The sequence below is a fragment of the Nasonia vitripennis genome, chromosome 2 (assembly GCF_009193385.2).
Source record: "Nasonia vitripennis strain AsymCx chromosome 2, Nvit_psr_1.1, whole genome shotgun sequence".
Lineage (NCBI taxonomy): Eukaryota > Metazoa > Arthropoda > Insecta > Hymenoptera > Pteromalidae > Nasonia > Nasonia vitripennis.
In genome coordinates this window covers 9,549,212-9,576,628 of record NC_045758.1, presented here as the reverse complement: position 1 = coordinate 9,576,628, position 27,417 = coordinate 9,549,212, and the positions used below count along the sequence as shown (strand labels likewise).

The 27,417-nt window shown below is 44.2% G+C and overlaps 2 protein-coding genes and 1 long non-coding RNA gene across 3 annotated transcripts in view; 1 reads left to right on the top strand and 2 right to left on the bottom strand.

The window, feature by feature from the left end:
* LOC100116030 (receptor-type guanylate cyclase Gyc76C) overlaps positions 1–18,005 on the bottom strand; it is a 64,328-nt gene extending 46,323 nt beyond the window's left edge. Inside the window, exons 1-2 of the mRNA XM_003426763.5 lie at positions 16,828–18,005; positions 5,445–5,564 (exon numbers count right to left, since the gene is read on the bottom strand). The gene's annotated coding sequence lies outside the window, so the exon portion shown is untranslated. The remainder of the gene's footprint in view (positions 1–5,444; positions 5,565–16,827) is intronic.
* The window catches only part of LOC116738501, a 14,767-nt gene continuing 5,177 nt past the window's right edge, over positions 17,828–27,417 (top strand). Inside the window, exon 1 of the long non-coding RNA XR_004344582.1 lies at positions 17,828–18,032. This is a non-coding gene — a long non-coding RNA (uncharacterized LOC116738501). The remainder of the gene's footprint in view (positions 18,033–27,417) is intronic.
* The window catches only part of LOC100116068 (guanylate cyclase 32E), a 22,341-nt gene continuing 19,403 nt past the window's right edge, over positions 24,480–27,417 (bottom strand). Inside the window, exons 20-23 of the mRNA XM_008209736.3 lie at positions 27,108–27,351; positions 26,934–27,032; positions 26,326–26,803; positions 24,480–26,253 (exon numbers count right to left, since the gene is read on the bottom strand). Of these exons, the coding sequence (XP_008207958.1) occupies positions 25,845–26,253; positions 26,326–26,803; positions 26,934–27,032; positions 27,108–27,351 (1,230 nt within the window). The 3' untranslated portion in view covers positions 24,480–25,844. The remainder of the gene's footprint in view (positions 26,254–26,325; positions 26,804–26,933; positions 27,033–27,107; positions 27,352–27,417) is intronic.

Genomic DNA, 27,417 nt, shown 5'->3' with positions numbered 1-27,417 from the left:
ATCAATATTGTTCCTGATTAGCCGAAATCTGGCGCGCGTGTGTATAGCTTTCTTTTCACGGAATAAGCCTCGAACGACGGATCATCAAACGCCTCGAACGAATTCGCCTAATTTATCTTCATAATAAACGCACGGAGTAGAGCTGCAGAGAATCCAATTTTAGCCGACTCGTTTGCAGAAAAGAAAGAACGCCCGCTTTCGACATGACGGATAGTCGTTGCTTCTTAAAAGCCACAGGTGCAAAGCAGAGTCGAGTGTGCTCGAGATAAAAATAAAAGCCAAGCCAAAAGAAGCTCATCTCGACGTGTACACACAAAATAACAAACAAGCTCAACAGTCCGCGAGTCATCTCGCGGGGGCGTGTGTTGCAGCGGCGGAGCCAACCGACGGATAATTAGAGGCTGTTTTATGCGGCAGCTTCTATCTTGGCAGAGTCTAGCCGCACCGCTGCTGCTTAGTGTCTCTACTGCTGCTGCCGATTCCGAGAAATCCTTTTTGGCTCTGGCAAATGTCAAAGCGAGCTTTTGTCGATACTAATTATAATGAAGCATCGGGATCGCACGTTCGCGGATGATTAATCGCGAGCGATTATATAAATGCGAGGAATATCGCGCGATGTTGTAATAGAGCGGAACCGAAAAATTTATCTAGTATTTAGGTAGTATTAAAAAACGAGGAGCGAGGAGAACAAAAAAAGTATCGATTTCATTGCTGTCAATGACACGTGAGGCTGGGAATAAATAAGTTTTTCTTCGTGAATCATTATGCTGGTCTACTATAGCGCGTTATTCGTCACGATCGAGACAAAACACGGTCATCGGCGGCGGCGGCGGCTCCTCGTATTTGTCGAGAGTTTGACACCCGATTGTGTGAAGTCGGACATTAATGGGCCGCAGACTCATTAGAGTGTACACACACACACACACACACACACACGGAGATACAATAGAAAAAAGCCAGAGCGGAAAACATATAAAGACCGAGTGCTCTCTTAGGTGTAAAAATAATAGAATCGGCTGTATCGAGACACTTAACGATTTCCTTTTACGCTACATATAGCTTCCAGTCACGATTGCCGAGTACACGCGTTAAGTTTTTTCTTCAAGCGCTGCTCGTTATAAGAGCGGCGTAGACAAAAAAAACTCATCCATAATTCAAAGTTCGGCCAACAAAGAGAAGCAATACCCGACTTTGCGTTCATTCGACAGAGTCACGCAGACATAACCGGGCGCGCGAGCAATCACGCCAAAAATAGCGGCGATTCTGCCATCAGAAAGTGGCGACACAAAGCTGCCAATCGTGAAAAATTAAGCCGACAGCAGCTCAAAGCACGAGTGTCCCGGAATAAGCTCCGTAATAGCCTCACAGCACGAGAGAGAGAGAGAGAGAGAGAGAGAGAGAGAGAGAGAGAGAGAGAGACTGCTCGGAGTCGTATATAGAAGCATAAAAGCGCGAATTACGTTTACGGCCGTGCGCGCAGATCGCTCTCTCGAACAAAGTAGCCGTACGGTAGCGGCTGAGTAATGACGCGCGTTATACGAGCGTCGAAATCTTACGCAGCATACACGGTAATTTTCATTAGGGCGATAAAGAGAGCCCAGACACGCGAGGGAGAGAGATATAAATCGGGAGCGTGATCGATGCGGAGAAGAGCGACGTAGGTACTTCCGTCAATTGCACCGATGTATTGTGTGTGTATGCAGATGCGTAATTGAGCTACTGTGTAATAAAGCTCTATGCTGATGAGTGCAGTAGGAGATAATGAAAAAAAATTTTTTTATCGCGGTGATGATTGATTGTAGTTACCGATGATGATCATTTCGTGTGCTAATTGATTTTTCTTGTTCCAGTGTTGTATTGTGTATGAGCGCGACTACTAAAGAACGATAGCGATCGTTTTCTTTTAAATTTTTTCTGAGAGTACGTGGGCTGTAATTGGGTCTCGGAAGAAGCTTTGGGAATTCCCGTGTACGATCACTCAAAATCTCACTCGATTCGACGAGTGACTAAGATTTTCGACGGTACAGCTCTGTTTCGCGAATTCGTTGCGGCTGAAGGTGTAATATCGATGACACAGCGTGTTATGATCGAAGATGAAATAAGAAGCCACTTCATCAAATAAAACTGCACCAATCCCACGTGTAAGAAAGCGCGTAGAGCTGCTTTAGAGCCGCTACCGCTTCCGCAATCACTCTAAACACGTTGAGTTTTAAGAAAAGCACAAAGCGACGACGTCATACGCCTACGTATATCAATACACAGATCAACAAAGAATATGCATCATCACGCTACACACGCTGTTCCTCGATACCCACCCCGAGATAAAAGCACAGCACAGCGTAATATCAGATTTCATGTTTGCCGCGATAAACGCTTTCGATAGGCACCTTCGAAACATCTCGCTTAACGACTAAGTATACGTGACACATACGCAGCTTGACAAAAAGAAAAAAACGCCCTCTGCACCCCACCCAGAAGAAGAATCTCATCCTACAAACGAAAAAAAAGCTCGTCGTCGTCTCTGGCCGGTCATCTATACGCTGTCCTAATCGCAGTGCATAATAGGCCTATAGCGCGCATACTGGTCTCTCTCTTGCTCTCTCGCGACTGCACTATCATTACGAGCGTTCGCGGCAGCCATCGTGGCGCGGTGTGGCTCTTTGGACGTGCCGCTACTCTCGAGAGCGACTCATCGCAAGGGGAGATAATTGCACGTTGCACGTGTGCTCTCGCGAGCGGCTTAGACGATGTTATGCTTTGTCGTGTTTCTTACGTCTGCCGCTGCTGCTGCTGCTTCGTTGCGAAGGATATGCCGAGTTAGCGGCGACTCGCCACACAGGGGCTATAAAAACTTCTGCGCTGCGGACAAGTGCATTTATTGCTTCATCGAGAGAGAGAGAGAGAGAGAGAGATAGAGAGAGAGAGAGAGAGAGAGAGAGAGAGAGAGGAGAGCACGCGAGACTCAACGGACGCGTTCTCTTCTCTCTTTCTCTATATGGGGAAATTAGAAAATTAGGTGGAAGAGCTCTGAAAGAGCGCGGGTTGCTGCGTTTTATTTTCTGTTAACGCGTTCCACTTTGCGCGCGTGTGATTTCCTTTTATTCGCGCGCGCGCGCGCGTTCGAAAGCAGCACCGCGCCGCGCTGCTGTCGGAAGAGAGGATAAAAGTGAATGCCGTTGCGTGTGCGCCTGTGGTATTCTAAAAGTCGAGCGCGAGGAATCCGATATGCGGATAAAAAGAGAGAACGATTTGTCAGTTTTCTTTTCCTTCCGGCGGTGTATTGTGCATTCACGTATGCGCGTATCATAGTCAAGGACGCTCGAGTGAAAAAGTTCCTCGGTTTAAATATCGTGGCAAATAAAAAGTAAATATCACACACATGGACACTTTGCTTGTACGTGCAGCGCGAGATGTTCCTCAGAGACTGCACAATGTACATTCAGGTCTGAATCATTCATCGGGCTCAAATTCTCGAAACCAATTAAACTTGGCAGCTCAGATTTTCCGTCTTTCTCTGCGTTTCTCATTCACTGAATCGAAGCTCGGCGTTGGAATAATTCAACGAGTGCTGGGATTGAAATTCACGGAATCGAGTGTAAATCGTGTACTTCATATCTTTGAAACCACACGAGGCTCTTGGAAAAAGGTCGAGTGCCTCTGAAAATCTTGTGTCGTTCGCGAGTTTCCTACGTTGTTGTTGTTGTTGTTGTATGCGAAGCAAGTGAAGGCAACGATAGGAACGGAAGCTGAAATACCTATGATTAATATCGAAGCAAACGCATAGGGATGGCAGAATACGTTTTGTTTGCAGTGTTTCAGAGTCAAGAAGCCTGCGTAAATGTATAAGAAATGACGAAATGACAAATGGAAATATTTGCTGAGCATGCTGGAGAGAAGTTGGAAAGATAAGAGACTTGAAGTCAAAGATACACTTCGGAACAAATTCTCTGGAGCTCGAGAGGATTCAGCATATTCTCCCGTTTCACGTGCATACTACTATCAGCAGCTTTCGATTCCATTATTTCATCTTTCTTCGCTGCATCGGGAGAACGACAGAAACGCTGATTTGTGGTTTCTCTGTCTCACTTTTAAACAGCGTAATCTATGTTTCATTTCGCTCGGGTATATTCTCTCACTCTCCGTCTTTATGCATTATATCGACTACTGCAACAGCTCTTTTGCTCGTTCTCTCTCTCTCTCTCTCTCTCTCTCTCTCTCTCTCTCTCTCTCTCTCTCTCCTCTCGCAGAGGCAGCGTAACCATTCCCTTGATGATGATGGTGCACGTGAACCGCGATAACGTATTAAAATAACACGACAGCGTGATAAATGCCTGTATTTATTATATAATATCTGCAGCGAGCGACGGGGAAGCTGAGGTAGTCGGTTAGAGAATGTAAATGTAAACGGATAAATTGGTGTCTGGTTTTCCTTCATGCTTTCCTGAACAACGATAATTATAGTGTTCAAACAAGCTTCGGATGTTCCAAGAATGTGTGTGTTTTGAAGTGCGACGATCTAGAAAATTCATCGGTGTTATAAGACGTAATTTAACTAGAGCACATTTTTGTATGTCCTGTTTGTCTGCAGTCAACAACAATAAAATTAAATGTCACTGGTTGATAGCTATAATGAAGCAACGCACATTTTTTATGCCTTTGAATTTGATAAAATTTAACTCTCCAGATTTCAAACAACTGCGATGCAGCTAGTTTACAATGTCTACGGAGGTATAAAGTGTGGAAAACTACGTTTACCGTCGTTTGATGCAGTCACGTAATTACAATCTTCTTTCAACTACAGTTAAAACGCATACAAGTTGAACTTTGGAATTAAAGTGATAAGATATCAGTGGACTGCGGTAGAAATTTTGCCGTTAATCAACATTGTTGAAGAATTAGACGTTTTCGTCGTTAGAGGCAATCTGAATTCGAAAAATCAACAAAAATTGTCTAATATGACAACAATCGGTATACGTGATTATAGCGGAGATTAAAATTTGTTTAACAAATGTAGTTTTATTATCAGCTGCAGACCGTCTCGGTATTTTCATCGCTATACGTTTTTGCAAACATTTGAGTGATAGTTTTCAATAATTTCGAAACCGATGCTGTTGCAAGCAAATCGAAGCACCAAAAAGAGAATACTTATTTATTATTTTTTAGATTTGTTTCCCTATCAACAGACAACTGAAGTCGTTATCAAAGATTTTCGAAAAAGTTCTTGTGTTGTTACAATATGTACACGTGTTGTCTAAACATTACACCTGCGCATTGTTTTAATATTTTTTTCATCTCATCCTCTCTGACGCATAACTCAAACATCATAAACACATAACTTTATCCGAAGAAACTTTATCCGGAAGCTACTCTTGGGTTACACAAATGATATTCCGACGCTTATCGCTCGTGGATAAAAAAAGAAGAGAAAAGAATACTCGGCTTACCTAAACAACATGGCAGGTTAACTTCAGCAAGAATATTGCAATTCCGAATGGGCTATTTCTCTACCATGCTGCCGACAACCAGATTTCTTCTTTGCTTCAGTATCAACTACAAACAGCCACCTGTAAAACGTTCGAAAAATTAGTCCATCAAATTTGATTAATATACCCCACACACACAAGCAGAGTTATTTATAAATACGGAATCGAACAACATTTCTTCAAAGCTTATCGCAAAACACCAACGTTTTGCAATATCAACCGCGATATAATCGATCGCAACGTAATGAAAATATACGCGGCAATCAAAGACAGCACATTCATTAAATCATAGAGTGCACACAAAGCGATCGCCGGCTGCACCGGTTCCACTGCACGCGCTCGCTGAATAGTTATTTCTGCCCCGCGACACGACGGCAAAAAATTGAGGCACAGCAGTGCGCTCGCGTCCAAGTGGCATCATTAAATTTCTGCACATGCGTCTCGTATCGTGACGCTTTGAAGCAACTACGTCGCGTGCTCACCGATCGCATTTTTATCGGACTCCACGATAAAGACCCTTCTCTTCGCGACTTAGCGTCTCACGCTCGATGAGAGAATATTCCGCGCGAGTTTTTGTCGTTGAAAATTCGAAGCGATGCAGGCGGGATGTATGGAAAGAGCCGAGTGGAGGGAGAAACGGTTCGCCAATACATATACATCTGCGTAAGATACTACTCTCGATCGGACGTACGTGCGTATTTTTTTTTTCGTCGAGATTTTAGTTGTATAATGTAAAAGTGACTTTGCGCATATGCGCGCGTGAGAGGAGGTGACGAGCGACATTGCATGAAGGCGTTTTTCTATATTACATAATTCTGACGTGGACTCGGGTCTTTTTTTAGAATCCAGTCACTGTTTTTTCCTTTCATCTAAAAAAGTGCATCCGATTTAATTTTTTTTTTTTGGCTAGCTACTGCTGCACGCTTGAATCCATTGGATTCGCGATTGATTCAGAAGTTTGACGATTCGGGATATACACATCAGACTAAAAAAGGAACCGCGTAATCGACTTTCGAACGTTTCACCGAGTAGTATAATTGTCATGTAGCTCATGTACAGTCCGCTTCGGTGCGGCTAATAGGTGTAATTACCGTGAGGAATCGTAGCTGGTTTCGTCGAGCACGCGCACGCGTAGCCATTTTCGTACTCCATGCATTCAAATCTTCTAATTATGCAAAGCGAGTCGCGCTGATATTTTAATTATCGCGATAACTCAATTCGCATTCTTCCCGCGCCTAAATATACACGCTCCCGAGCGTCAATTAGTCGTGTGTGTGGGTGTGCTCGCAAATATCAGAGCTGAGAGAGTGTATGTATTATTACTAACAACAAAAAGGAAAGCTGTCATCGCTAGATAGCTACAGATCAAGAAATAAATCCAACATATATATATATAGAGAGAGATAGTCCGAAAATCGAGCAAATCGGCAGAAAGGTTTTTCATAATCCGTCCGGAGATATGACTCACTGCCCTGTAATTATTTCAGTGCTCCGCGCGCGATCGAACACACGCATTAACATTTTTCAGTGCGAGCTCGCGGCGAAAACCCGTTTCTCGAATCTCGTTCTCTCTTCTGGCTTTTGCGATGAAACGATCGCCGCCACCGCCGTCAAGCAGCAGCAGCAGCAGTGCGATTAGAACACACACGAGGATCGTCCGAGAGACTATTTTCGAAGCCGGACAAGTCTAGAGCTTGTTTATTTAATAAATCAGATTTGAGATTTAATTACGAAAAAGGAATATAGGAGCTGGTGAAGGGCTGCTCATGCGGTGTGTTTTCTTTCATTTTCGAGCGACGAGTGCAAGAGCATCATCAGAGCGTAGTAGGATATATATTTATAGTCGGCGTTATATTTAAACGCTGCAATTTATACGTGTATATATATATATATATATATATATATATATATATATATATATATATATATATATATATATATATATATATATATATATATATATATATATATATATATATATATATAAATAGCGATATGGATATGATCTTCTTCTTTTTACTGATTCTCAGTGACTCGACGTCAAGGCGCGCGATCTGGATTTTCTTTTTGATTCCAAGTTTGCAGAGCAAAAACAAGACGTTCCTAACGATTTTATATTCTAAATTTTTCTTTTGTAGATCTGCACCCTATCGAAGAAAACTGCGTAGAAAATCTATCCTCCTCTCAAAGTCACCCACACCGCGAGCAATCGAGGAAAGAATCGCATAATCGAGCGAGCGTAGCAGCTCTCGTTTGCACCGCTACTTCTTCTACGGTGCGCTAATTGAATGTCACCGCGCTTGCGCTTGCATTCCTGAGCTCGCGGTTTTCCGCGAGAGCGCGCGCGGCTCATCTCCTTCGCAGCGCTATACACTTCTCTCTCTCTCTCTCTCGGCCTATCTATCTGCGCTTGTTGTCGGCCGGACTCGCGAGAGTCCGGTTTCGCTCGCCAGCGAGAGAGAGAGAGAGAGAGAGAGAGAGAGAGAGAGAGAGAGAGAGAAAGAGAGAGACCCACCATTATGTACACGCCGCGAGCCGACTGCGCCAGACATGCTGGCAGCGGCAAGAGTTGCATGCTACAATGCAGTTGCAAGAGCGTTATATACTGTGCTACCGCTCTCTGATCTCTTGCGAGTGCGTGAGAAACGTTGGCTCGCGTTGTTATTTATTTACTTATTTATTATTTTTTTTTAATTCCGAGTAGTTTTTTAATATGCTTGAAGCTTCACACGCGCGAATGCACTTTTTATGCTGTTGACTATGATAGAGTACAATGCAGTCGAATCCTGTTCGAGTATCGTCCAACAAGGCATTGGGATTTTCCGAGATTCACAGCGGTGCGATGCCCTTTGATAGCGAGTTTTGTTTATGTGCTTTTTGCGATACGTTAACCGAGTGGAAATTGCTGAATTGTAGATAGCGATGACGGCGCAAATCCACGCACTATCACCAATGCTGGCTCTTCAAATGTGCGGATATTAAAAATCAAAGTATATTTTTTTGCTACACACGAAGATAATGATTCGCGACGGATAATTTTAGAAGAGAACGATCGAGGCAGGTATAGGAAATGAAGCGATGATACTTGCAATTAGTCAGCGCTCTATTTAGCAATGGACTTTTGCCAAATTGTTGTCAGAGAGACTGAAGCATAATTTCGCAAATTTTTACAACGAGCAATTGCTTTCGAATGGTCGATTTCGAAACGGCGATATATGGTCGAATTCTGGCTAAAATTTCGCGGTAAGGCTATAAAAAGCGCTGGCAATTAAAATTCACTTGTAACGTAATTTTATAGTCTCTCCTATAACGAAGCGACAGTTAACACTGCTTCGCCGCGCGGAAACATCATTATACAGTTATGTAAACGAGATAGTGTCTTATAAGATAATCCTTTATTGTATGTACCTAATAGCCCTGCTGCCGGGCGTTGATAAATAATTTAATTCCGACTATACTGAGTAACGACGTTGCGAAGACACAAATACTCGCGGAAATGGAAAAAACAATGCGAAAATAGTAAAATTTCCTTTTTTTCTTCTATTTTTGCTCTATATCTTATCGCAGAGTTGTTATTACAAAGTGACGTCGAAGTTAACGCGCGCGCGGCGGGCGACAAAAGATTTTTAAGCGACTTACATAAGCGCGAGAAAAGTTAAATTTAAGCCTGAGCTAAATCATGATAGAAATATCCTCGAGACAGTGTTTACAAAGTGACACAATGGAACCAGAGCGCACAAGCTCCTCGGCGGCGCATGCAAATGTGTCTACACACAATAAACACGTGTATAGCGTACTGTAACGTACGAAGAGTTGAAGAAGCTATACGCGAGCACGTGTCGTCATCTTCTCTTTACGGCTACTTAAAAAACTCTTACAAGCGCAGACCGTCGTTCGTAACGTAATTAACGCGATAGCCATTGTTTGAACTGTACATCTATCAATTTTCAATCGAATAATCCAGCCACGACAAAAATAAAACCGTTCTCTTCTCCAACACACGCGTCCCGAGTTCTCGAGAGCGCAGCAGCAGCAAAACGCGCGCGCAGAAACGGCACATCTCGCGACATTCTCCCCGGCATCATCGACATTCACCGAGTGCCGGCAGCGCTCTCGCGATCAACAGGTAGTCGTCGTCGTGGCCGTCGTGCCTCCATCGCTGCTGCTGCGGTGCTCTCTGCCTCTCTCTCTCTCTCTCTCTTTCTCGCGCGCGCGCTTATCGCTTCAAAGTGCTGCAATATCTTCCTGCGCGCGCTCCTCACGTTCGCTCTCTTGCGCGAGTTATTTTCGTCCGAGCCACCTGGCGGACGCGCTCGCCTTTTTCTTCTTCTCTCTCACACACTCGGTCTCTTGCAACGCGCGTATACGTACTGTACACAGAGAGTCGCCGCCGCCGATCGTGAAATCGTAATTCTCGCCGAGCGTCGCATAAAACTCGCGCGCGCGAGCGAGCGGGCATCGCCTATATAACTCGACCGAGAGAGCTAAGCGGCAAGTAGCGCGCGAGCTAAGCCGAGAGAGTCCCAAGAGAGTTTCAGGTCTAATAATAGCGCGTTTTACTTGTGTCGGTGTGTGTGCGGGGGTATATGCGAGCGCTGCAGTCGCGGTGCGCTCTGTGTACGTGTGTGTGCTGCGGGGACGCGAAAGTTTTTGCGCGCCGCGAAAAGTTACTCGCGATGTAAGAGAGCGAGGAACACTCTCCTCCGCTCTGTTCTGATCTGTATATCTATGTGTGCGTCGTATGCGGGGCTGCACGAGGATATGCTGCCGTTGTGTATTGGATTTCTTTTCCTGCGTGTCTATCTGGTTTCGTCAGATGCATAGATATTCTGCGTCACTATATTTATACGTTGTTCGCGATTAATGAATGATTTGTCTCTTCATCTCACGATGAAAACCAGCGTATTGAAACAATATTTGGACACTCGATAAAGATGCATTTCGAAAATACGAGAGCGAGAGAGAGCGGGTAAACAATAACAAACAGGGCCGATAATGTTGGCTCCGGACCTATAGCCGCCGTTAGTACGTAAATACACGACCGTCCGCAACCGAAAATAATTCCACGCGATAAATGCCTCGTCCCGAAATTACTACGCCTGATGAGAGGTATTTACACACGTTTACTGTATTTTTCATCCTCGAATCAAAATATTATTCTTTCCGCAGCTCGATCGGCTCTCGGCGATGACGAAATGTGCGGCGTGGACTCAGTCAAAATATTTTTTTAGAAGTATTTCCCCAAAATAGAGTCTCTGCTTCTATTAATAAATCGCTTAGGAGACAGTGCACAATCTCTGGGTCACGGCGTTAACTGAGAAAGCGATATTCCTCATCAGACAAAGCTCCGGACAAACACGTGTTCCGCTATTTTCGTCGGCAGAGATCGTTTTCTGCAGTCTAAGCTTACTCAGCAGAGGACTGACCTTCGGGGGAAATTCACGTCGGGCCATTTGACTATGGTATAAGGGTCGAAAAAAGCTATAGGCAGTGAAGAAAAGGGTCAGCAAACGATGCCCTGCACTGATGCACCTGGAGGCGTTTTTGATCGCCCCCATATACACCCCTGCTATTAACGGATATTAAAGGAAATACGCTTTCTAAACGTGAAATAAAAAGGTTAATAGTATAAGCAATTGTATAAGTACTGTATATGTACAGCTGCAGTGAAGGAAGATTTTGTTAACGACAGAGTCTCGCCGTTCGCTATCAAAGATTCGACGTTCTCCAATGCAAGGAAACGTAGCTAATGGTTCCGCGCGCATTACGACTGATAATTGCAAATCCCCCAGATTATAATGTATACACACTGTGTACACTAACTATATAGACGCGTGGATGTGACTCGATGTATTCCGGCTGTTGCCAAACGCGTATCGTAAAATTATCTCTTTCCTCCCGAATGACCGACAAAACCGATCATTATACACTTTTACACGCACTGCTACTGCTGTTAGCTGCAAACGTCAAAAAACTCTCTCGTGCGCGCGCAAACTTGCGATTACGATTAAGCGTTGGAAACACAGTGATTTTCCACAGCGGTGAACTTAAAATCTCTTAGCTGCAGCACCGACACTTCCTTCCTCCGCCCGAAACTCGTATTAAACTCGCTTAAGAGAAATGCATTGTAAATTAGAAAGACTTTTGTACGGTATACGCTGTTAACATAACCTCAAAATCGAACGTTGTTTTCGCAAAGCCGGAGAGATTTCGCGGTACGATAAAGCGGGTGTCAGCATCGCGGGTTCCTGCCCCTACCCTCGATGAGACGCGTTTTGTTTTTGCTCGGCTCAATTGGTGGATATAAAAAGAACGGATGGAATGCGCGAACTTCGACGCCGATTACGGTGTGCGAAACTTTTACCGGTATATACGATTACGGTTTTAGGTTTCGGATCTTCTTCGGGAATGTGTGCGCAAAATATTGTATAGGCAAAAGATCAGTGTGATTCATTTGCACACGCGCACGCAATCGCATCAAGGAAATTAAAGGATGAGTTTGTTTTAAAAATAGAAGCGCTATCGCGGAAAAATATATGTAATTGGTGTATCATTAACTCCGAGAGTCGTGGCTAATAATCGTAATTTAATTAGAATTAGTCGAAATGGAACTTAATTATTCTTCCACTTTTTCTCTTTTAATGTGTGCTCTCGCATCTCTCTCACAATCGATGTATCTTAATGACTCCGTGTATACCGCCAGCCGAATCATCTCCATCTGGGCTCGGAATAAAATGAACTTGAAAAAAATCCTGGCCGTTAATATTCACCTCATCAGCCTCTCCGATCTCACACCGTAGCCCATGTCTATTATTCACGCTCCGTCTATACATACACTCGGAGCAGGCGCAGGTATAAGCCACATAGGCTATGGAGAGAGAGAGGAGGAAGATCCGAGTATACAACAAGGACAACAACAGAGATACGCGCCCGTTTTTTATATACATTCCTCTCCCTCTCCTCCCGATCGTATACAAATGAATGGCAGAATTTTTTTCCTCCTCGAATCGGCCCAGCCCCATAAGTATAGGTGCGCGCGGGACATTTACTCCGAACTTTTCAAAGTCCGTCTCCACACGTGCTTGCTTACTATACGTACTGTATAGACTCGTGTCTCTTCCTCCTCGTCGTACCTCCTTCGCGCGCTTCGGCGAACGGAGAAAGAGAACATACATAAATACACAAATGAGTTTTCGTTATTTCGGAATGCGTCGCGAACGTGGCACGGCGCTGACCGATTCTCGCGGTGGCGCGCACGACTATATACGTTTTCAATGCGTGTCATCGTTTTCAGCGTCGCCTCCGCTATTTTTGGACGACGGCGGCAGCGCCGACGCTATTGAGTATGCAATATTTGCAAGTTTAGAGAGAGAGAGAGAGAGAGAGAGAGAGAGAGAGAGACGCGACGTCGAGTGAACTCTGCGCGGGGCTACGTGTGCGATTCTTTTGTTTTTCGGAACGGCTCTTATAGCTAGAAGACAATAGAATTTTTCGACTTGCTCTTTGAAAAAGGATATTAAAATTGTGTACAGCCGTCCATACACGCGTGTAATCTTGTTTGGTCTGTTATAGCTCCCGACTGCAGAGTGAGAGCTATATAGCAGCCAATCGTCCAGTTCCCTCTACGTATACTCACTCGCGCGCAATTATCCCGCATATAGCGTCTAATGGGCAGAGGGTCGGACACGGCAGAAATATTCCGTCGTCGCGGGTGTGTGCGAGCGTGTGTATTATATGACAAGATTTTTTTTTCAGGGGAACCACGACGCGACGCGGATGACGATGCAGCGGGGCAAGACGACTCGATGACGTTGATACGTGCGCGCGGGAAACAGAGAGGTGGAAGTGAGTGTGGAGAGCTTTGGAAAGAAAGGATACGTTCAATTGTGAGAGAGGCTATTTTTAGACGCGCGATACCGATGGCTATTTTTAGACGCATGCCGCGGACTATTACTACTACTACTACGACTACTACTATATGACGGCGACTCGGTGCGAGAGTTAACGGTGCTGGGTTTACATCACGCGTGTTTACGCGTGCGCGCGCGTGCTCTCGGATATGGACGTGGTTTTTTCTTCGTGAGATCGAGAGGAGAAACCTTTTCGATTCGAAAGGTTGTGCCTAAGATATATCGCTATATTTTTGAAGAATTTTCGATTAGGTCTTTCAAGGTCTTTTCCAATTTTTTCGAATGATGAAATACGTATATTTGCCGTCGGCGAAATGAAAGGGAACGAAATGACACAGTGCGGGCGTACCTGAAAAAAACCCTCACCGATCGCAGTAATTAAAAATTCGTTCAACTTATACGTTGCTGTGCGCGATCTAAACGCTCGGTAAACTTTGTTATCTTAGCCGCGATAAGGTTACAAATTTAAAACATGCAAAATAAAAATCCCGATTGGAGACAAAGAGAGAAAGAACGGAATAATCTCCGAGAGATTTTTGTCATCTTGCAGCGATTCGATCTTTCTACGCTCGCGAGCATTGAACATATTATTCCACGTGTAAGACAGTTGTCACGAGATATCGATAATGTTACATAAATTGATACCGGCAATCGGCCTCCGAAGCGTGAAGGAGCTGATGTGCTCGAATGATCGAACACCGATAAAAACTTATACGTAGATGTAACACACGCGCGCGTTGAAATATTATTATCCAGTAATTCGTAATTTTTGTTTATACAATAGCAATTATAATGTCGGAAAATCTCAATATAATTGTCATCTGGTGATTTTCAATTTTTTTTTCAAATGACGTCAACGAATACATTACGAATTGAAATCGATCGCGTTATCAATTGACAGATTACGCATATGTAGAGTCATGTGTTTATTGACTTTTGTACTCTCGAATGAAGCTAAAAATAAGTTTGGGTCGTTATGATTTTTTCATTGAATTATTTTCTTCTCTCGCACTTGTAACCTCGAGAAACATTTGATTAAATTTACCATCCTCTGTGTGTGTGTGTGTGTGTGTGTGTGTGTGTGTGCTACACGTCCCAAAAATTTAAATACAAAGCAGCTAAATAAACCGCGCATCTCTCTCTCTCTCTCTCTCTCTCTCTCTCTCTCTCTCTCGCATTACGCTCCAAACCTAAACTTTGCATCATCCGCGCGCGCGTAAATGTTCAGTCTTTCGAAAACTTCGAAGAAGCCATCCATACACAATACCACAAGTCACCCATAGAATTTTCAGAATCGCTCGTTCTCCTCCTCTTTGGGGAGAAGAAAAGAGTTGCGCACCGGGTAAAGAAAGTTTCTCGGATAAACAAGAAGCTTCTCTCTACACAAAGCATACCTCTCCCGTTAATAACCGCGCATATAATTATATCGCTGGAAGGTCGAGCCATCAGGAATAGCCTCGATCATCGCGCGACCCGGCGCCGAAATCGAACGCTTCGAAATTCCGGAGAGCCGTCGACTGGCGCCTGTCTTCCCTCTGATGCGAGCTTTCTCTGATGTCTCATGCTCTTTTTTCGCTCTCCTTGAGGAATGTTTTTGAAGGAATCAGCGACTCTGGTATAGCGAGCGTCAAAGGATGGAAACACAGAGTTTTTCGCTATCGAGTGGCGCGTGATAAACAGGTGTCTGTATTAATTTTGAAAGGACCGCGATGCTCTGGAGACGAAAGTCCCCAGTGCTTCCGATGCTTGTTTACAAGCTTACGCATAACAGATCCGCGAGGATTTCCAAAATGTGTGTCTTCTTCGCTGCACATCAGTCATTCGCGAGGCTATTTCTCGATCTCGCACACACAGCTGTGTGACAACCGGCCGATTCATCTTTATCTCTTCTCATTTTTAAATTTAACCACAAACCGAGACGACTTCTTTATTTCTCTTTTTCACTCGTCGCGCAACTTTATATTTACGATACTCGAAAGTAAACATTTTCATCTCTTTCGTTTTTTCGCTCTTCTCTCGAAAAAAATGTGCCCGAGTCTATTTATAACATCGCCCAACCTCTCAGAGATTGACACTTGCACATTTTTGAAAAATCGAACCCGTCCCTCATTCGCGTACACGTTCGCCGAAATTTTCTCAAGCTTCGCGATGATTCGGAAGTTTTTTCACCCAGTCACTCAGTAAATTCCCGATGGAGTTTTTCGTTCTTTTTTCTCTTCATTTCTTGAACGCGAAGATAATAAATTCACGCCTACTTGCGCGCACACTTATCACGAGCTCGCGCGCTGCGTTATTTGCAGAAGCTCTGACGGCGAGACGCGTCGGTGTGCTTTTGTAGATTTTCTTTTCTTTTACACAAAAATACGCGTTGGTAGTCAAGAAGCATCGGAGTCGATAAATCGAGAAATTCGCGAGATTAGAGGCGCGCAGACGTATCGCTTGATTATCGGCGGATTTTCATCGAATTATACAACTTACTTCGAGTGTCTATTATGTGATTTACGAGCGTGGAGCACTCGAACGATGTTTTTTAAATCGTCTACTTTAAGAATTTTTTAACAGCACGGATAAACAGCGTATTCTAAATTTAGCAATTTCGACTTTCAAAAAGCCCGCGCGCGTACTGTGTTAGTTAGAAAAATACACAACAACAAGCGTCGACGCTCGCAGAGTCGAATCTACGTTGCATCACGAAACGCTCGCGCGCGCGTTACAGATATACAAATGTCACGTTTCATAATTATAATACTCTAGATTACATAACTATTTGTTATTGCAAATGCATAACGGAGTTTAAAAATAGCCGGCGCGCGCCGATTTCTCAACGCGGCCGAGCGATGGAGAAAAAACCTGTTCGCGTCGTTTTTTTTCTCTCCGATAGCTCCCAATTAGACGCCCAGCATCCGCAAAGGTGGAGGAACTCGCGAGACTATAGAATAAGTCGAAATTCGCCGAGTGTCGAGCGGAGAATTTACGAAGTCTCGCGGTGCCAAAACAAAATAAGAAGTGTCGAGCCCATATTCAAAACAATGACTATTCGGTACACACGTCTACTTAACATTTCCCGCGTACGGAGAGAGGGAGAAAAAAAGGTCTTCGCGGAAGCGCGCCTGTTCGATCCGTAATTACACGGCCGTTTCGCGAGTCGTCGTCGTCGAGAGCCGAGAATAGACCGGCGAAAGAGAGAGAATAGAAAAGCCAAGATAAGAAAAGAGAAAAAGCGCCGCCAAGCGCGATATCAAGCTAATTCTATTTTTCGACCATCGGCAGTTCGGCACACACACGCGAGCAGAGCGCTCGATGCACTGCACTGCACTACGAGAGAGTTCAATAGATCCCCGCGCGCATACCGATTCGGAAAGAAAAATAAAGGAGGGAAATCGCGCAGCGCGACCGGTAGCAGGATTTCCTTCCGGAAAGCATCGGCCTCTTACCTGGGACTCGTGTCCGTGTCCAGCATGGTAATAACGCCGCCGTCGATCCACTCATTCGTCGTCGTCGTCGTGCTGATGCTCTCTCTCTCTCTCTACACGGCTACTATATTCGTATATTCTCGCCTCTCTTATCTGACTAATGTATAATATCTTCTCTCTCTCCCTCGGGCTCTGCGTAACTAGCCTCGTACATCAACGATATCACATCTGCACGCAACTGAACACTGCACACTGTATACTCTCGGTATAATGATGAACAATCAAATCACACTGTGGCCGCGTATATTATACACACTCGCGATGGCTCTCTTATATTTTTCACCTGCGCGCGCGCGCGCGGCGGAAAACGAGAAGGACGTCTTCGCCGTCGTCGTCTCTCGCACTCTCTTTCTGTTTTCCTCTCGGCGCAGAGTGCGAGCCGTATACGCTGTCTGCGCTGCGATAAGCCGCGGCGCGCACACCAACACCACCGGCGGAGAGGATGCAGCTTAGCGGCTCGTCTCGGAAATCGGCCAGCACACTCGCGACGAGGTTATAGACGACACTCTCTCTCTCTCTCTTTCTCTCTCTCTCTCTCTCGCGCTCTCGCACACTACTTTTCCCCTCTTTGTGGATCTGCTCTTTGCGGAGGCCCGACGACGCGTCTCGTGTTATTTACCAGCAGCACACTCTGGCAGTACTTATATGCGCACACGCGTGAAATCTCTTTCCGCGCGGGTATGTATATGAAACGCACGCTCGGTAATGTGTATACTGTGTATTGCGCGCGTGTGTCTCTCTCTCTCTCTCTCTCTCTCTGTCTTTTGCAGGTCGTCCTCGTCGACGACGTCGTTCCTGCCAGGGGGCAACCGCGCGTAAGCAGAGGCCGCGTCATACTGAGGCCAACCAGCGAACACATGATTTTCTGCGGCGGCGGTGGCCGTAGTTCGACCGCTGCGCCGACAGGGCGGCAGCACTGGAGTAACGAGCGCCGCGAGTCGTGCCGGTTGCTCGACGACTCGGCGCGGCGCTCGGTAATTTACGAGGATTTTTGCTTTGTTTACGCGTGTTACTGTTGTTGTTGCTGTGTCGGTGTGAGGTTAGTTTTTGTGTGGGACAGTGTGACGAGTATTGTTTGACTGATTTGAGTGATGGGAAGACGATCGAAGATGGTGTGCACGGCGAATGGACCCGGACGAGTTGCATCATTGCTGTACCTATCTCAGGTATTTATACGTGTGCAGTTTATCGTGAGTAGACATCTTACTGTTTATCGACTGTTTATTTCCGTTTCGTCGAACAGCCTATGCGTAAACTCGAAAATCCCAAGCACAATACGACACACTGCCAGTTAGCGACCTGTTACTATAAATAACCGTCAATGCAGTCGCGAAAAATTCTCCGTAATGTGGGCAACTGCCGCTCGGGACTCACGAGGGAATAGGTTAGGGGGGGGGGGGAATGAGGAAAAACAAAAAGAGTGCAGTCGCGCCGGCTATTTGTACGCGATGACACACTGGATAGAAAGTCGTTTACCGATAAAGGTTCGAGTGTGCATGTGTGCGAGCTGCGACGCCTCCTATCGGGTTTGCTATTGATAAGGAAATCTTTAATTAGCACGCTGTAACGAACTTTACATTCTTTTCGCGCTGCGTCCCTCCCCCTTCTAGCGCATGTAAGCTACACAGAGTCGAGCGTGACGAGCTTCTGTTGCTATGTAGCAAGGCGAATCGGTATAGCTTCGGTACGTTGCTGTATTGCGTTTTGTTTTCAACCATTTGATAAACAATTTTTGGTTTGTTGAGTGAAAAATATCTCAATTTCAATTCTTTTCAACGTAATAGTACACCTAGAGCATCGAAAAAAGTAAAAATCCGTTACAGCTCAATATATTCTGCTGCTTAAAATACACGCATTCGCAGTATAATATCACTCGGAGTACAGAGCATAACATACTGCGCGCTGACGATGTCGAAAGCGGCGAATTCGCGGCTATCTCTGCGAGAGCGGCGGCGTATTCTGCTCTCTCGCGACGACAATAAAAACACGCAGAGTTCATCTCGGCACACATGCGCGCTTGTTACGTTCTATAAATAGCGGCCGCATATTTCAAACCAAAAGTAAAAACGCGCTGCTTCGCTAATTATCGCGGCGCGATGTATAGCGCTTCCCGTTTTAAAAGCGAGAGAGAGAGAGAGATGCACTTTGAGCTGTAAATTTTTGTGTAATTACTCGCTTCGCAAATTCGATGCAAATGTAGACGCCGTTTTTTTCTCTTACTCTCTTCGTCAACGCGCAAGCATTGTTATTTTAGTGGTATTTCACTGCTGCGGTTATTATAAGAGTTTTGCATAATGTACGTAGAGAGAGAGAAAAGTTCGTTACTTGGATGACTTTTGCGATATTTGTCGATGCAAATGCGTGCGAGTTTGTTTTATTCGACGAGTGCCGATAATCGTATCGAACGAAAGTTACTTTTCGATAGGATAGTGGATGTGTAGTCAACGAGAAAGACGCAGCGTTAACAATTATTATTATCGACACTATCGTAATGGGGGATTTTGTAACAATGTTTGTTGGTCGCATATTTAATTAAGATTGGACAATATTCAGTGAACGTTTCAGCCAGAGTTCGATAGTGGTACAGTGTATTTTTAGCTCGGTAATCAATTATTTCTTTCGTCGAAGTTTCCTGCACCGAATTAGTTTGTATACAGTGTATTCAACAATCTACAATCTATCCATCTCTCCGCCCATCTATGTCCAACTGACCATTACGTCGTGCGCGCTCGAGTCCAGTCGCGCGGTTTAATAAGTCGCTTTGAATTAGCAATGACTCTCGAGAGCCATTGTCTGCGCACGCGCGTGCGGTCGTCGCGGATTCGAGACAGGTGTTTCTTTATGACTTCGAGGGGTTATTTATAGCCGCTGCAACGTCGCTTTTTTCGCTGCACACATTATCGGCGAGCTTCGAGTGCGGACATTGATTGTTGATGGGTTTCGCGAGAATTTTTTTGGTGTTTAATACGTATACAAAGTCAAGTTTTACTTATATTGAATATAAACATGTGTATCTTTTTCTGCGAAACTGGTCGTAATTTATCGCCATCGGGAAAATCAGGCGTTACAAACAAGTTTGCACATTTTTGCGAGATAAAAGGTACACATGCAGCTTTAGGCTCGATATTGGTTTCTCTCCGGATCACTAATCTCGGCATGTAAGAGCGAATCGCAGAATTTTGCATCGAGTTATTCAGTTGCGCGCATCGGCTTTGTTGACTCAATTTATACATAATCCGCCTTCTTACGCGAAAAACTGACGACGACGTTCGAAATCTGTTTACCGAAAGCAATCGCTTGCATCTGTATTTAGACGTCACGATGAGATTCTGTAACATTGTTCAAAGGCTGATAACAAGTTGATATTCCAAGTGTGATTTGCAGTTTGACGAGGCTTATCGTCGAAATTTATAAGGAACTTGCGAAAATATCAGCTGATATAATCGCGCCAATTCAACTTTCCTCGTGCATAATTACAATCAATGCATAGCCAGGTCGGTTTTACGCTCTTTCCTTTCTTCAACGAAATATATGGTACTTATAGCGTAAAATATTTGGCGCCGCTACACACCTTTCGGCTCTCATCTTGTGCAGGTGCATTTTAGTCGCGCGACGATTTGCGTCACGCAGATGCGCCGTGTGAAAGAAACATTACGTTTTGCACTTTTTTGTTGACGCCACACCGCGTGAAAGTGAAACGTATTTCGGCACAAAAGAAGCGCTTTTAGCCGCTAAAAATAGACGGCTATTACTTTGGGCAAGCTCACGGAGCGATAATGGGCTTCGGTTTTATTTTTTTAGTTTTCAAGTTTCACGAAAGCGTTAATTTGTGGTTATTAAGAATACTAGCTTAATTTTTTTGTCAATGTTCATTTACAGCTATAAAAAGAGTTTCTATTACGTATGATGAAAATAATTCGAAATAAAAAAAAGACGTGTCGGCAGCTATGTCAACTTTATCAGTGAAATATCTCGAGCGCGTCAAAGAAAATTCACTGACAGAACGAGAGTTCTATAAATAGCCTCTTTTTTCGTCATCCAAGAGTCCGATAAAGCTCCACATTTCATCGGATTTCGCGCGTTTAAAGCAAATTTGTACGAATGACGCGGCGAAATGAGCCGACAATATTCATTATCTTTACCAAATCTGATGTATAGCACGTATGAATTTACGCACAGCATACCAGTATGCAGCTGTGCGATCGATGAATAGAGTTCGATATTTTTTTTCATATCATGTTCTCTAAAATCGTTATTTTACGCTCGATAAATTTCAAGGATTTCACGAGCGCGTAAACTCGCGCTTGCAGGAATCCCCATTTGAGTGACACATTTCTCTCGCGCGGCTCTTTTTCGTTATCTGCACAGTTTTGAGGAAAATTGACTGCCTGCATGACAAAAAATCGAGATAGCCGTTATCTGGACCACTGTATATTGCTTCGATTTACAGAATCGTCATGCAGTTTTCGTTAGATTAGAGCGTTTGCAATTTACCGTGTGCAAATGAATCCACTTCAAGGGAATTTTAATGCATCACTGATAATTTGGAGCGTAAAATTTTTGCTACGACAAATTTCAGCAGTATCACGTTCGCGAGTATTTAACCGAGATTTATAATTAAGGTATGCATATAAATCACAGGCATATTTGTGATTTCAATAAACGATTCGACAAATTCGAAGCTACGGTCTCGTGACGCGGCGCTTTACAGCAAGACTACGACGACTAAGACGATGGCGTCGAAACGAATGTTATAGCTATCTTATCTAGGCGAAGAGTCAACATAGCTGTAGCAGCGTCAGCCCACGACAGCGACTTTCTTGACACTTATGTGGAATATCATGCTCGCGCAGCTAGACGCTGGAAAAGCATTATTTTTTATAAAATTTAGCTGAGATTGCGAAGGAAAATTAGCTTGATTACAATTGAATTATTATGGCACTGTGCGAGAAGGCGAGATTGGCCGTAGTAGTAGTACAGCTCCGTCCTAGGTGGCGCGTTGGGGCTTTCCGATTTCCCGCATAAGTATGAGGCTTGTACAGTGTATAAGTATATGGTGCTGCGTAATCCATATCAAAACTGCTTTTCTTTGGGTTCGAGCCGATCATGCTATAACTGAGACTGTTTAATCTTTATTCATAAATTTGTCTGCATCATGGTTTCGATAAAACTATTTAATATTCGTCATATTTTCTCTTGTAGAAAATAACGAGAGTGTAGCTTGGTGCGTTACACAATCAAATAAATCGCGACCCATCAACATACCATTTATATACGTATCGCAATTACGCTTTTTCCCACGCTCCCGATATTCACAGACGACACATACACACTCACGGTGTTTGTTGTGACGACCTCGCGACGACTTTTCGTCTGCTTCCGTTTTTTTCTTTTCCGTTTTCCATATGCTCTCGGCTATAAATAGCATCTATTAAGTCATCGCGCAATGCGTTCGTATAAACGATTTCGTCTACGGTTCGTTCATTTTTTCTCCTCCTCAAACGCTTGCACGACTGACGGAGACTCGTCGTGTGTGTACACACAGGAAAGTTCAAGCCTATTAGCTGCGATACAAATCGGAAAGTACAATGCCTTATCTGTTATTGCGATCTCGTCTGTTATAGTAATGTTTGTTTACGATTTTTCAATCACGAGTCTCTCCTGGCCAACTAATAAAGGCACAGCTTAGAACTGGCCGTTCCCTTATGCATGCGGTGCGGCGGCGCTAAGTATACGACCTGGACCTCGGTCAGCGCAAACAGCGTCTCTCTTAGCTGTTATACGTACATACCTACACGCGACAATTACACTCGGCGGCGGCGACTTTATACGATAATCGCGTCTGACGTCAAATATTAAATGATTTCGCCGCGTGGAATCGGGATGCTTAAATCGCTTCCCCTCGCGCCGCCGCCTAGATTGGATGATGGCACTGCGCTAAGTTGGCCGACAACCACTTCATACGCTCTCTCTCTCTCTCTCTCTCTCTCTCTCTCTCTCTCTCTCTCTCTCTCTCTCTCTCTCTCTCTCTGTACTCTGTGATGCGGCGATAAATAAGATGGCACACCACGCGTGTACATGTATGCGTGTACACATATATTATACTTACATATAGATGTAGCCGTGTCGCGCGGCGACACCGGCGGCTACGAGTCGGTCCCCATAAGGGGTGAGAGAGAGAGAGAGAGAGAGAGAGAGAGAGAGAGAGAGAGAGAGAGAGAGAGAGAGAGAGACAGACAGAAAGATAGAACTGCGCACGTGAGAGGGACACAGCCGCATAGCCGGAAGCTCGCACTAGGCCTCTCTCCTGCAGTCTGTTGTGCTCTACACTTTCAGACGCCTGGTATTATGGGACGAGCTTGCCCTCGGAGTTCTCTCGAACTCGTCAAGCGTTGATGTGCACACATGCCTATATGTATGTCGATATAATAGTCGTTTGCCCATTGGCTGTGACGAGATCGAGCCCTTTTTCACGGCGCTGACGTTTATTTCGATGGATCACGAGATAGCTCGACTTTCTGCGTTGTGTGCAGGGATATACTCGAATGGAAATTCCAACGCGAGCGCGTTTTATTTGAAAAAGCGAAACTCAAACATTTGCTCCACAGTACTATACGTATCGCGTTATATAAAGTGTGCGTCCAACAAATACCAGCAAATCTCTGATTCTATAATATTATAGAAATTCCTCGATCTCGCTCTAACGCGATAAATTAACAATCCCACCGCACTGTTTTCCGAAAGTCGCCTTAAATATCTCACAAGTAAGCGCAAGCTCGAGAATCGCGAAAAAATAAACGAAGCTCGCAGCAAGCACCGTATACGTGTATCTACTTAAGAGCTATACTTTTACGTAATCCGCGTGACAACACGCACTCACGCACACATCCGCGTTTGCCGAACTCGTTTTCAGGTGCGCGATATCACGTATGCGCGTCTGTTTCTCTCGCGAGCCGCGTATGTGCTGCAAGCGAGAAAAGCGCAAATTGAGAGCCGCGAGATTTCTCGCAGCTTCTATCTGACTGCATGACAAATTGGGAAAAGCCGTAGTGAGATAGCTATAGCGCGGTGTGTGCTTACCTTCGCGAAGGAAGATTCGATTTTTAGAGACGGTGTCGAGAGGCTTATCGCGAGAGATGATGCTGCCGCTGTTGATTTTCTCTTTGCAGTGATAAGAAGAAATCGGACGAGCAAACAATTTTGCTGACTGAGGTTGTGGGTAGGAGCTGGTTTGATCGGGAGGAGATATGGCGAGCGTTTGACGCAGAGGTAGATTTTCAAAAGTTGTATTAGGTTTATTTTGTTTTGTGAGTTACTCGATGGCGCATATTTTTTGTTTCGTCAGCTTGGAATTCCTTCTGTAGAAAATCTTCTTCGTCGAAGAAGCTTTATGGCGCCTGTGAACGGCAACCCGGCATACACCTGTGTAACTTTCTTGGAAAAAATTCGTTTAATTTATCGTGCACGATTGGATGATAAAAATACTTCAATATTTCCATGAAGTTGTAAAAATAGAATGCGTTAGGCAAAAAGACAGAGTCGAGCGAATGCTTGTGAGATGAGGATTTCAAAGTGGAAAATCGATTCTCTTTTGAAGAAGAGACAGTGACAAGTTTAGATAAAATGTATATTTCGAATTCTTTTGTTTCGTACACTTGTATAGCTTTGCTGTTTTAATTATTACAGAAGTGAAGTTTACATATTTTTCTTGTTATAGCTGTCATGCCCAATTTGCCTTGATTAATGGGTTCATTTTTCATCAATATCAACAAAACATAAATTTAGATCGCTCTGAAACCTTGACTAGATTTTATTGAGGTTCTTATTACGTCTTTTACATCCATATCCCTTAACAATATTTTATACTATGGAAGCTATTGCATTATAATAATAAAAAAAGATACTTGTTGTCAGTAAGTACGATGATAGAAAACGCAAGTATAAAAATTACGCCTTAAAACTAAACCTGTTATTGTCATGTATTCGTTGTTATTATTACAATAGTATGTGATCTAACATAATCGTAAAGTGTCAAGGAATTTAGGCATTTCTGCATTGTTCTGCGATCAAAAATATCGAGAAAAAGCACGAGCCTTCCTGATTCTCCATACATTCTAAAAAACGCAAGTCGCGAATAGACGAAGTAAACGTTGGAAAATAGAAAATAAAGCATTTTTCTGTTCTTACATTCTTGAAAAATACAAGCTGCTGTAATTGTGCTAACTTCTCATTTTGCTACTGTATTGTGCCTGGCAGTGCAGGAATCGTTGAAACATTCTTGCTATTTTTATGCTACGAAGGCCTTATCGTAATAAGTTCTTTAATCGTTATATTATTAAGGTTTACGTTGAAAAGTTTAGCTACTTGATTAAACACGTTGCGTATGAATCTTTACACGTTTTTCCATTACTTTATTTAATATCAATGAAGATTATTTTTATATCTTACGATTATTTATAATTAACTTGAAAGAGATTTAAATAAGAAAATATACGTTGTATAACAATAAACTATAAATAAATAACTTATATATTATTAATCTATATAAGTATAGTCAAGTTCAACTCAACTAACCAGAATACCGTTACGTAAATACTGCATTCATTTGTTCAATTAAAACAATGCACTTCGTTCTGTTACATTATGTCACTCGGGAATATAACTATTATCGATGCTTTCTAGGTACGTATATCATTTATATACTATCGCAGCAAACATGGTTTACGAAAAATGCTGTTCACAACCCATTTTTAAAGTGAAAAGACAAAATACTTCGTTGCTCGAATAGTTCACACTTGAAAATTTGAAAAAAAATCCGTCAGCGCTTTGCATACTGAATTGTAAAAACCACCTCTTTAAACTTCGACTAATGCTATTGACAGGCTGTGTTGAAGATTTCGTAGTCAAACGAATATACAAAAACGTCGAGTACTCTCAAAAGAATCAAAGCATTCCATCAGCGAAAAAAAATCGATCCTTCACTCGAACCGACGCGAGCTCGAGTTGCAGTATATCAGTGGCGCGACATCCCACTCGTCGAGTTCCTCGTTAGACTGTACTGCCCTTTTGGGACTGCTGACCAGCAGAGCCGAGCCTCTCTTGGGACTACTCGGTGCCGATCTGCAGGCTGCCCTTAGCAGGCCTTTTTTCCCGAATCTCAGCACCTTTCCGCCAACCCTCCAACCCGTGTCACCATCGTTATCCTCATCGTCTATTTCCGAGTCCTTGGCCAAAGGACTCTCGGCTCGCAATATCGGCGCGCTGTTGGTCAGCTGATCGTTGCAATCGAGATGTGGAGCTAGTTTCAGCTGAACGGCTGCCGGTAAGCGAAGGGGTAGAGGAGCTTCGCCGATGTGCTCCACGCAGGGACAGGAACTGCTCGATGATCTGGTGAACGAAAGAGGATCAGATTTTGGTCGATGATTATTTTCGTAGATGTGCAGAGCGGAGATACTTTACCTAGTCCCCTCCATACACGACGATCTCCCGGACGAGCACAAGCCTCTACCGTTACAAGGACTCCCGTCAACGATTGACTCAAGCTTGTTCCCATCGTTACTCCTCGACCCCTTAGCAGCCTGGTCGAGGTGGTCCGAGCTGGCGAACCTGATCCTCTTGGGCGATTCGCTCGAGCACCTCAGGAATGCTGCCCTGGCCAGAGACTTGTTCTTCAGTGAGCTTCGCGGAACCAGAGGATCCAGGTAACCACCGCTACTGCTTGGATGAAGTAGATTGTCAGTTCCTCCGGTGAGACCAGCTCGACGAGCTAAGCGCTCGCGGTTTCGCTCTTCCCGCATCGACGGCTCTTCGCCGATCAGCCAGTAGGTCAACCTTTCGCCCTTGCCCTTCATCGATACCAAGCCACGCTCTGCTAGACTGAAACCGCCCAATTGGTCCAGCAGTTGTTTCGTTTCCGTACTGCAGTGGATGCGGAGGGCTGAAAAGTGAATTTCAAGCGTGAAAATATTGATTTTTCCTTCTTTCGATAAAGAAAAACTCTCTCTTGATATAGAAAAGCTCTTGACAACAAAGAGCGAAAAATTTCATATGAAAAGAACGCCACTTACGCGAGCCAGTGGATTCCATTCTGCTGGCGGTATTGACCGTGTCGCCGAACAGACAATAGCGTGGCATCTTGAGGCCGACCACACCAGCGCAAACTGGTCCTAAAATAGCGAAACAACTCTCGTTAACATTGCCTCATCCGCATTTTTCAGCTACAATTCCTCTTCAAGCCTTACCCGAGTGAATACCGATCCTTAACTGCAGCTTATCCAGAGGTCTGTGTCGTATCGAGAACTGTTTGATCGCGTCCAAAAGATGCAGCGACATGCTCGCTATCTCTCCAGCATGCTGGATCCCATTCCTTATGGGTAACCCGCTGACGACCATGTAAGCATCTCCGATGGTTTCAACCTTGTAGACATCGTAATTCTCGATGGTGGAATCGAAGCACGTGTAGAGATCGTTGAGAAAGTCGACCACCTGTTCAGTTACTTTCAATTACTTCCTTAATAATACCACGCGCACACCTACACAACCATACAAATC